The sequence below is a fragment of the Microchirus variegatus genome, assembly GCF_963457635.1.
Source record: "Microchirus variegatus genome assembly, chromosome: 1".
Classification (NCBI taxonomy): Eukaryota; Metazoa; Chordata; class Actinopteri; order Pleuronectiformes; family Soleidae; genus Microchirus; species Microchirus variegatus.
The window spans coordinates 6,119,631-6,131,196 of NC_139802.1; the positions used below are offsets into that span (position 1 = coordinate 6,119,631).

The following is an 11,566-nucleotide window of genomic DNA, read 5'->3' on the forward strand; positions in this document are numbered from 1 at the left end:
CTCTACACCGTCCAAGATTCCCTGTGGATGAAAAACGTTCACGTTGAAATCCATCGTTGAGCAAAAAAAAAAAAATCTAATTATATTATTAAATCTCTATATTAAGTGACAATCCAGTCCATAATTCAACACCCTTTGTCTTCTTTACCTTATCACATATCTTCTCTTCTCAGGTGATCACAACACAACATGCCCATCATTTGTATTCTCCTCTCGCGCTCCATCGGCGTCGTCAATGACAAATCCTCCAAAGCAGCTCCAGTTCTCGGAGCTGCAACAGCATCCCAGTGCAGCTGCTGTGTGACTCCCTCTCAGCTGTTCTCCCTCCTCCCTTCCCTCTTTTCTCCTCCTCCTCCACCTCCTTCTCTCTCTCCTTCCTTTGGCCCCTGTCCACAGGCTGCATCTGCAGTGAGCATGCTTGCTGCAGTTGTCTGATTCGCTGCAGTGGCGGAGGGACGGATCGGTGTATGGCTCCTTTAAATATTCAGTGTTTTTGTATGCGAGACTGAACTGTGGGGGTTGATGGTGATATCAGAAGACTGCATTCTCATATAGGTTCCATAATGTACTTGAGAATATACTCGAAGATTATGACACGACGAAGATGAGTTGCAAAAAAACTACAAAGTAAAGACACATTCGGAGACATAATTGTTATTGACATTTTTAATTTGTCTTCCTCTGGTAAATAAATTCAAGTCGATTACAAAATCAGTAACAGGTTAAATTAAAATTACATTTTTACAAAAAGACATGAACCGAGAGATAAATTACATTGACAATAAATAAAATAGAAGTTAGACAAAGGCATCGTACACACACAGGCACAGATGCGTGCACATATACTGCAGTAAAACTGCTGAGACACACGCTCACAAGTCTGACATCGTGAGGGAGAGTCTGCAGTGTCCACTGTTAAACTCCGGAAAGAACATCAATACCTTGTGCAAGGACAACACGGCATACAAAGAAAATGATACAGTGTTTGGGTTGTAGTAGTGGTGAGTTAAACAGATGAGGTCCTTTGACTACATTACAGCCACTAAAGAAATGTACCAAAGGTGCTTTATGAGGTAAGAGCAGGTCGACAAACTCAGACCTCTGCAGGTACTGTATATCAGCTGCTGAGGCTGCAGAACAAAAACACTAAAGCTGTTTGCAGGTCGTCAGTACAGCCTGCAACACAACATATACAGTACATGGAAATTATTAGAGCTGCAACTAACCACTCTTTTCTTAATGAATCGATTAATCGTTTGGTCCATAAAATGTCAGAAAATGTTAAAAACTGTTGATCAGTGTTTGTCAAACCTGGAAATGACGTTGTTCTCAAATGTCTTGTTTTGTCCACAAACCAAAATGTCTTTGTTGTATGGAGCAAAGAAACAAAGAAAATATTCACATTTAAGAAGCTGAAAAAATCTTGTTTTGATAATGAGAAAAGCTTCAAACCGATTCATCGATTATCAAAATAGTTGATACAGGATTAATTTAGTAATCGATTAATTGTTTCAGCTCTACACATTATAAATCTCACCCTGCCACTCCCAATCTGCCCAAACGGCTACATGACACCAACATGTGCTTTTTGCATACCATGCACTGTAATGCAAATGAGTTTGTTCAGTGGTGTCTGACTTTTATTTACTCTACCAAGGAGGTTGTGCTTGTTTTTGCCAGCATTTGTTTGCCTCTTGTGAGCAGCATAACTCAAAAAGCTGAGAACAGATTTAGGTTTTCTGTGGATGTACAGTATGTTGTAATCCAGTGAGGAGATTTTTGTGGTATTTTTAAATTGAGTGTATTGACACTGTGGGTGTTTGTGCTCTCTAAGTGCTTTCTCTAGTTCAGATTAAGCTCATAAGGTTCTTGGTGTAGCAGCTACTCTTTATTCCAGTGAGTAAATGTAAATAACCACCTTGAGATTTATATAAGCACGTATCATTAAATCACAGCTCTATTAACTTAGTGATATTTTCTTCTTTATATAATAGCTCATCATACTCCAACAACGCTTTTTCATTAACATTATCAATGTGTTTATGTCATGAGTAATATGTTTTAGTGTAGTGTTGCAACAACTGGTCAGTTTCCTGTAGGGGTGCATGATATCTGTATCAGCAGATATTGGCTTTAACTTTAATTGACTTCTATTCAAGCAGCTGTAATTATTTTTTGTAATTAATTTCACTACAGAAGAATAAATGTTCTCTGCAGTTGGGCAAAAGGAAAGATGTATATATCGATATCAGTTATCAGCCCAAGCACTCCCGATCGGTAAAAAGTCCAATATCATATATCCCTATTTCACTGTGTTTCCAGTGTGTTAATGATTGCTTGATATGTATAACATGTAGGAAAGTTTGTAACATTATTGTCCAAACAAGCATTTGAAGTACAGATATATTTAATTCATGCCATGGTGATGTGACGAGGAAAAGGCAGAAAATACTTGATTTTGAAACGGTAAAATCAGCTTATGTACATGTTTGTTCAATAACTAATACTTGTTTGGTTAAGAGGTTCCCAGATTTGCTGACATTTAAAGGTCCCATATTATATCCTATATTATATATCAGTAGAGGCTACTGGGAGTTAGTTAGCATTTGGAAAAGTGATCATTTGCAGGCTCTAGCAGGCACATTGCCGTCATATATAACATGTATCCACTGGACAGATAAATCCTCTGAGGCTGGAAGTTTGTGTAGAACTCTGTGCTGCACTGTGGAGCCAAGAATAGAACATTTCGCGGTCTTCTCGTTTTTGGATGCCGTTGCCCTCGCCAGCACTCTCGCGTGTTTTACGGACAAAGCGGAGCTCCGCGAGACAACAATTCCAGGAATTTAGCATCTTGTGACGTCCCAATGAGTTTCATTTCCTGTAGTTAAACTGAGGAGGACTACAAAAACATGAGTGAGTCATCTTTTTTCACACTTTGGCGACTGGTAGGGCCTCTAGAGTCCCAAATATAAGGATTTAGACGTTGATTTTGCATAATATGTCCCCTTTAAATATTCTGACCACCAGTAAATTGACTAACAACCAAACAAACTCCAGCTGAAACTTATTATACAGTAAATAAATGTCAGTTATAGCTTTTTATGTCTTTGCAGCACTTGGCAATGCATAATTATTACAAGATTCTGATGACCTACACAGATGTGTGTACTAAATGCTGAAGTTACATCGGTCGGTCACATCCAACAAAAACTTGCCAAGGGCCTTTGTCGAGGCCCAACAGCCTATTGACAAGGCGCCTTTCAAAAACCACTTCATCAGTCCCTCAGTGGCAGCTGTAGAAACCAGAGGAGCAAAGATATTTATTCCAACCTGAGGAGTCATGAGTACAGGGAGGCTGAGGGCCACACCACCCACAGCCCCTGAAGCATTACCAGCAAAAAGACACACTGTGAGGCAGCAGGACAGAGAGGACAGGCCCAAGCAGCGGGTCATCACCGTCAGAGTGTCTGCTGAGAGCCAGTCCCACAGTCCCAGCAGCAGACAAGAGCCACAGAGGAGAATGTGTGCAGTGTTGTGGTCCTGACTGAGCCACAGGAAGTCAAAGGAGACCAGCGCTGGAGCCAGAACCTCACCAGCCCACTCTGCTTCTTTCTGCAGGGTGGTTAGGTATGAGCTGGAGGAAGGAAAGATGCAAACTGATGCAGAGAGGCCAAGCAGGAGAAGACCTACTGAAGGAGCTCTGTGGTCCTGCAGATACAGAGTGAGTAACAACATTACTCTCCATGCAACACGTGGCTGGATTTATTTAACTTAACCAGACGTCAAAATGTTTATAACAAATCCAAAAATCAAAACAAGTAGTGAATGCACCGGAGGGGAATAAGTAATTGGACTACATAAACTACATACACAACTTTTATCTATACATAGAGCAGTGACCCTCATTTACAACTAAAGAGTGAAAAACTAACTAGAGTAAAAGCAATTCACAGAATAACCAAAACCATTAAAATAGACTATAATATATAATAAAAAAAACAACATTAACAGTTATATAAAACAGTTATTACAACTGACTTCTGAGATTAACTTATTGTTTTCCAATGTACTAATAATGATCTACAACAGTGATTCTCAAAGTTTTTATACCAAGTACCACCTGAGAAAATATTAAGCTATTATAATAATAATAATAATAATAATAACACCATGTTAAAATGCAGTGGTGTAAATAAAGACTGTTCAAAGGAGGCAGATTTATTCCAAATAAGAAAATGTCTTCTTCACATATACTTCACTGGTAGAGTGAAATTAGATGAAGATGGTCACTCTAACTATTATTATTGTATTTATTTAGTCTGTTATTCGTTTCTTTTTGTACACCCTCCAGTCAAAACTCCTCAGCTCCACTCTGATCACATACCATGGTATATACAGTAAACAATAATTCTGATTTCCCCCAAAGTACCACCAGAGGGAGCTCGCGTCACACGTCGAGAACCATGTATTCACATCTTTTTTAAGTCAATCGTTAATCTTAAAATGGTCCCTGATTGGTCCACAATTCGTTTCACTGCAGTTATAGTTATTAAATGAAGTGACATCGTGCCGGACACATACCTTAAAGAGTTTATATGACGAGTACAGAGCCGTGGTGGACACAGTGATGTTGCAGCATGAAGTTACCCACTCTGTCAAACAGGACGCCATTGATCGTGATCGTGGCACCGCGTGTCACTCACGTACACATCCGTTATAAACGTAAAAAGACAAACGTTATTATTTATGCATCTGACTGTTGGCTTATGTTAGGAGCGCAACACACACACACGCGCGCTGATGTGTGCTGTGACAAACTTTAGGTGTTGGTGGAGTTGTTGGGACACGTGACCGCGGGGTTTGGCACACTGGGCATGCTCCAAAAGATGCGTTCATGCAACCTCGTAAACTCTACTACTACCCTTCAGCACACTGTTTGGTTGCTCAAATATTATATCTAAAATTTGACGATTATTGAAAAAAATCCATCCATCCATCCATTATCTACCGCTTCATCCTCCACCAGAGGGTCGCGGGGGGTGCTGTGCCAATCTCAGCTGACATAGGGCGATTGGCGAAGTCCATCCATGCACACACGGGGAGAACATGCAAACTCCGTGCAGAAAGGCCCTTGTTGCCGCTTGGAAATTGGGTGTGTTACACTGGCTCCTTCATAATTAAAGTAACACTCAAAGTGGCATCTCCATGTGCTATAACTCCACAGAAAAAAATTATATAATTGTATTTTTTTGTACTATTACAGTGAAACAACAGGGGGCAGTCGCGTCTCCAGAATTGTATTTCTTCCGACGGTACCTGAAAGCAGCAATAGTTCAAAAAGTATGGCGGCGGAGATTTTAACAACAATCACAGAGCAGTGGATACGGGACAGGTTACAAATAACACAGCCTTGTCTCGGTAACTACACCTCATGCTGATAAAATGTTACGCAAGTATCGATACTAGTAAAGGTTAAAGTCAAACCATGACAGTTCAGTCTCTGTTATGTAAAATAAGTGTACTTTCTGGTCGGTCGCAACTAAGCTAACGACAGCTAGCGTACCTGTAACAATGGTCACGTGATGCAAACTAAAGCGTCATAATTATCAATGGTCGAGTTGAATCTCATTTTTAGGTAAATTATGTTTTTGAAAACAGGTGATGTTCGCTCACTGAGTCTCCCGGGGACACAGGAGGAGAAGATAAGACATATCGGGAATGCACTGAACAACTTTGTCCGTCTGAAGTCTCTGGATCTCTCCTGCAACGCGCTCGTTTCCATTGAGGTGGGTTTGATTGATTGATTTATTGATTGATTTATTAAAGACGAATTCACATAACTTATGGGATGTTGAACCTATTTACTACTGTTGAGCGTTGATGCTTTCCCCATTTCATCATCACAGCATTGTTTGCATCAGCTTGTTCAAGCTTTTCTGTGAAGTTACATCTTTTTTTATACAGCAAGATATTTTATTCAAGGGTCATTGTCGAATTTTTCTAGAACTATTTGTAATAATGTTTGATTGTTACCCTTAGATCTTTAGGCCTTATTCATGCACAGTTAGATAACAAGCAAAGTAGAGCTGCAACATACAATTATTTTCGTATTCGATTAATCTGTCGATTATTTTCTCGATTAATCGTTTAATAGTTTGGTCCATAAAACGTTGATCGGTGTTTGTCAAACCTGGCAATGACAATGTTCTCGAATGTCTTGTTTTGTCCACAAACCAAAATGATTCAGTTTGAATGATTTCTTTGTTATGTGGAGCAAAGAAACGAAGAAAATATTCACATTTAAGAATCTAAAACAATCAGAAATCTTCAAACCGATTATCAAAATAGTTGTCGATTAATTTAGTAATCGATTCATCGATTAATCGTTTCAGCTCTAAAGCAAAGCCGCAGTTGACAAAACAAAGCCTGTCACAGATAGTTTGGTTGTGTTTGAAACATGTCTGCCCAGTATAAAGATGAATTGTATGTCAGCTGACGAGCCAGAGGATGCTGTAATGGTGTCACTGTTTTCTTTTTGAAAAATCACATATCATATATGCATATGTATTTATGATTAAATTCATGTCTTCAGAGTGTCTCTTAACATGGATAGGCGTGTGATTTGTCAGAGTTGTGAGTGTCGGCATAATAATCATTGTAGATAATACATGTTTTATCTTTGTATTGTAATTTGCAGGTCGTGGTGCTCACCTGTGCAAGTTATAGATATTTAGCATATATGTTTATTACATAGGTATGAATTATTGTGTGAAATGTTAGTAGCAGTGCACAGGGAAACGGTCAATATAATAACATAGTATTTAGATCAATTTCATGCAACATCTGCTCAAGTGTTTCTGGTTTCTTACCAGGGGGTCCAACACCTGAACATGCTTGAGAGACTGATCCTGTACTATAACTGCATACCTTCCATTGAAGAGATAAAAGTGCTGTATGAGCTGAAGGCTTTGAAAGAGCTGGACCTCAGACTCAACCCTCTGACCAAAAGTTCCCCAAATTACCGTCCTTATCTGGTGCATGCAATGCCCAGCCTACGCAAGCTTGGTAATATAAAACCTTTTTTCTTTTTTTTTTACCAAGGTTGTGCTTATCTAAAACAAGTATTTGTAAATGTGTGCCCTCCATTGCTCTCCAGATGTCTGCTCAGTCAGAGACACTGAGCGTAAAGCTGCCATAATGCAGTTCTCCTCTGATGTTCAACCTCACCTGAAGAGCTCCTGTCCACAGCAGGTTAAAGACAAAAGGTACAATGTAGAGCTGAAACGATTAATAGATTAGTAATCAATTACTAAATTAATTGGCAACTATTTTGATAATCTATTCATCGGTTCATCGGCAAACACTGATCCACATTTTTAACATTTTCTGACATTTTATGGACTAAACAATTAATTGATTACAAAAATTTGCAGCTTTAGTACGATGAACAGCAAATGCTTAGCTTAAAGTAGTTCCATCTGTTGTATTTAAAAATGCTAACTTTATTATATACTTATATTAAATTTTCCCCACCACACTGTATATCATAGCCATCAATATTTTATGAAATTATGAGTCATATGTGTTTTATTTTGATGAAAACGGCACAGTGGAATGTATGTAGAAGCTTTAAATGACAGAGGTGATGAGACCTGGATCGCTCTTGCTTGTGATTCCCAGAAGCATTGATCAGAGACTGGCTCTAGTTAACCGAGTAACCGGGAGGTTCTCTCTCCTGACCGACACCAATGACATTGTATTGAACTTTGTGGAGATGAATCACCAAGGCCAAAGTGAAAGCACCTCTGTTCACAAGGAGGCAGAAGGTAAAGTGTCAAAGCCCTGAAAGTGAATTTCCAAACTAAATCAACGTTCATTCAGGTTTTGTTGTTAAAAAAATTAAGTTTCAAACTGTCTAATGTCTCAGGACCAAGAAAGGAAGAATCAAAACATGTTACACAACCGAGGAGTTCAACTCCAAAACAGGTGATTATTTTGCTTTTGGAAAAAAAAAAAAATTCACCAGTTATATATTTACAAATCACATATACTATATTATTATTATTTTGTTTTTAAGGAAATGGCTAAATCCATCCTAAGACAGCTCTCCAAAAAACATGGTAAGTTATTTCCATTTACATTTGTGCACAGTTTTTAAAACCACCACTTGGTGGAGACAGAAACCAGTTCTTATTTATTTTTAGTCATAAATTCAGTCTCTGTACTGGACGCCAGTTAATATCACTGTTTTAGTTTGTTATTTGTAATTTACAGATAAAACAGAGTCCAAAGTGCCACACACGAAAGAGCCATCTCTCAAAAAAACCTCCACCTCATTAAAAGTGAACGATGGACCAAAAGTTTCGTTTGGTCCTTGTGTGGAGCAACACAGACCTGTTTCTGGTAAACGAAAGGGTTTCACCAAACAAACCAGACATGTGGCCAAAGGCTATTTCACCCCCAATCCTGGTAGGAATCTGAATTTCTACAAGTATCAAAAAAAAAAATTCACAAATACCACATTTCTCTTCTGTATGTTGATGATGGCATTTTCAACACTTTTACAGATCAAAGTCACGTTCCTTGTTCTTCATTTATTAACATCCGGCCTCCCAGTCCACTTAGTTCTGGTTTAAATCCGTCTGACCACTCTAACCCCATCTTACATCCTCCAAGACTAACCTACTCCAGCTTTAATAAGACAGAGCGTGGCTCCAGCCCGCCGCAGCACACAGAAAAGACAAAAAAGGTTAATCCTTCTTCAAATTCACACACTGAATCACAAAACTGCCCCCGCAGTTGTACAATTCATATTTGAGTTTGTTTCTCTTCTAATATGCACTTGCAGGGGAGTTACAGGAAACCCCTGGAGATGCTTCTTAATCTCGTGGACAAACACTGGACGGGAGAGAGATCACTGCATCACAATAACAACTTCCTGTGTGAGTTTGGTTTGCAGGGAATAGAGTTTCCGATGACTGAGATAATGCACGTCTTCTTATCGTTCCTATTTTTGCCCCTAGCTCAGGCAGTCCACATCCTCTCTATGATGGAGAGCGATATTTCCTGCAGGGAGGCTCAGGTCAGGACCTTAAGACGGGAAACTAATTCACTGACATTTCAAGTGGCTGCACGAGAGGAAGAGCACAAAGCTGAAGTCCGCGATCTTTCTGCTCAGCTGGAAGAAACTCGCGGTGCAGTTGTGAGTGGATTCAGTCTTCAGAAACACTGTTATCCTCCTCAGAACCTTGATAGTTTGGGCTTTATTGTTCACTTCATCATAGGGCAAACTAAATGAGCAGCTGAGAACTGTGTTGGAGGAGAACGTCGCTCTGCAGAAACAGCTGATCAAGTTGGAACGAAAGTACCTGACGTCTATGATGAAAAGCTCACCAATGACTCAGATTAAAGGTGAGATAACATGGATTTATGTATAAAAATGAACCTTGTCTTCCAAGTTGTAAAACAAACTACTGTTGTGAAGCCTCATGATTCATGATTTGACCGGTGCTGCATCGGTTTGTGAAACTGGAAGTTGACAAATGTCACCTGCAACCAAGTGTCCACTCACATGTGCTGTCACCCACTGATGACCCCACAAATGATCACCCACTTACTTACTTGTAGCTCTTGTTTGTACCCAAATGTTGAAATGCACTTATTGTATGTCGCTTTGGATAATATATTAATATTGGCCTCTGCTAAATGACATGTAATGTAATGTAATGATGTCCGACTCCTTCCGTCTAGGCTTCTCTTTTAAAGCGCAGGACTGCAACATTCATTCTTCTATCCAGTTTATGGAAAATACCCACGATTGTTCTTCTGTATTTCTGATACTGTGTTCATACTTGCACATCCTTTCAGATGCTCAGACAGAAGTGAAAGAGCTGAAGAAAGAGATCGAGGGCCTGAGGGAGAAAGTTCACAAGGCTGAGAAGGTTAAATAGGCTGAAAGAAAGCCAGGTAAGAAGACAGACTCACCCCCATCTGGTTGTTGACACTTGTGTTTAAATCAGTGCTGCTCTGTTGGCTGTTAATGTGATGTGAGTCTTGTGTGTGGGGACTGCAGGGCCCTGGTGGCTACCAGTGTTTGTGAGAGCTGATGTGAAGTGTGGAACATTAAAGAAGCATTGGAATGAGCAGATTGCGCACCAGTATGAAAATATGCAGATTGTCAGATTTGCGTTGCATCAGCCCCTGCAGCTTAAGAATTTTTCTTTTCTTTTTTTTTTTTAACTTTATTTATGTAACTGCACTGTACATCATATTTCTGTGAGCATAATGTTTGCCAGTCCATTTGATAAATGTTTATTTACAAAACAAGGGGAAAGACGATTCATTCATGCAAGGTTGTGTATAAGTGTGTGACAGAGCTGTTATGTTAACAGATCATTTTAGGTAAGAAAAATGTTAGTGAGCAGCTCATGGTTTATTTCCTGGTTCAGTAGCAAGATGGCGTCTCTCGGCTGTTTTTCATTATTATTATTATTACTTTTTAGGTCAGTTGTGTGTCCATCTGCTTTGTATGCTGTGGTGGAATGAATGCATCAAGATTCCAGCTGCACTGTGACTTTATTTATACCTCTGCCTTGGGGCTGGAGCGCTGCACACACACACACATGCACTTTACTCTCACTGACACTAATGCAAGAGCTGGCAAAGCAGGTTAGGATGTGGGTTCTCACACAAACTCTGTTTGTGAATGCTAGAGTGTGACTGGAAAGGAGATCCACAGTGTTCCCAAACATAAAACGAGAGGTTCTGGGATGTTTATTTTATTGTTCAATAAAGCACTACAAATCATGAACACACACTTTAAGTATAAGGAACCAGAACAAAACACGCTGCATGCACCGGAGCACAACAGTACATTTAAAGGTTTTTTTTTTTCTTAAAAAAGAGACGGTATTGTTCCTCCACATTAAAGGTGCACAGTATTTGGCATTTAGCACTGACAACAGGTCAAACCGATCACACTAAAAAGCTGCTAGTTTCAAAATTGGTGCCTGGTTCATCAACAGCTGACACTGCAGGTATTTTGTGTGACAAAAATGGCAAAAATATTGTCACAATTTTGGAAAAATATTCTATAAAAGTAGATTATACTTGTTTGTAATTTTCACTTTATGTTGTATGCAGTTTGTTAGGACAGAAGAGTAAAAGCTCTGCTTTTGTGTTTAGTTGAATATGTACCTTGGAGGCTGATGGTACCAAAATTAAAGGTCATCTTTATCGTTAGAATAGCTTTAGAGCATGGCTTACTTTGTGTGTGTGAGGTTGATACATATGGAGTTCAAGCAATAATCCGATTTAGGTAACACTAATAATAAGTGCACACTATTAGCATTAGTTAAGCATTAATAAATATTGAATTCATCATTTATAACGCATGGATACTCATTAGTATGTAGTTTATAAACACAGTTATAAATGTTTTACTCATCCCATCAGTGTCCAAATAGCTGCTGTACTCAAGCAGCCAATCAGCATCCATCTCTTACAAATGAGCTCTTTGATCAACTTACAAGGGACTGCTCTCTCACCTCTCTCTGTGTCCAGCAGT

At 39.2% G+C, this 11,566-nt stretch overlaps 1 protein-coding gene across 1 annotated transcript; it reads left to right on the forward strand.

Moving 5' to 3' along the window:
* Positions 1-5,303: 5,303 nt before the first annotated feature.
* cep72 (centrosomal protein 72) lies at positions 5,304-9,950 on the forward strand (the record flags this gene model as incomplete). Its single annotated transcript, XM_083901609.1, has 13 exons — positions 5,304-5,418; positions 5,659-5,786; positions 6,873-7,065; positions 7,157-7,265; positions 7,681-7,826; positions 7,928-7,986; positions 8,078-8,120; positions 8,275-8,469; positions 8,568-8,749; positions 8,849-8,942; positions 9,024-9,202; positions 9,285-9,411; positions 9,868-9,950. The coding sequence occupies exons 1-13, from the start codon at positions 5,343-5,345 to the stop codon at positions 9,948-9,950; spliced, it is 1,614 nt and encodes a 537-aa protein (XP_083757735.1). The 5' UTR covers positions 5,304-5,342.
* Between the last annotated feature and the right edge of the window lie 1,616 nt (positions 9,951-11,566).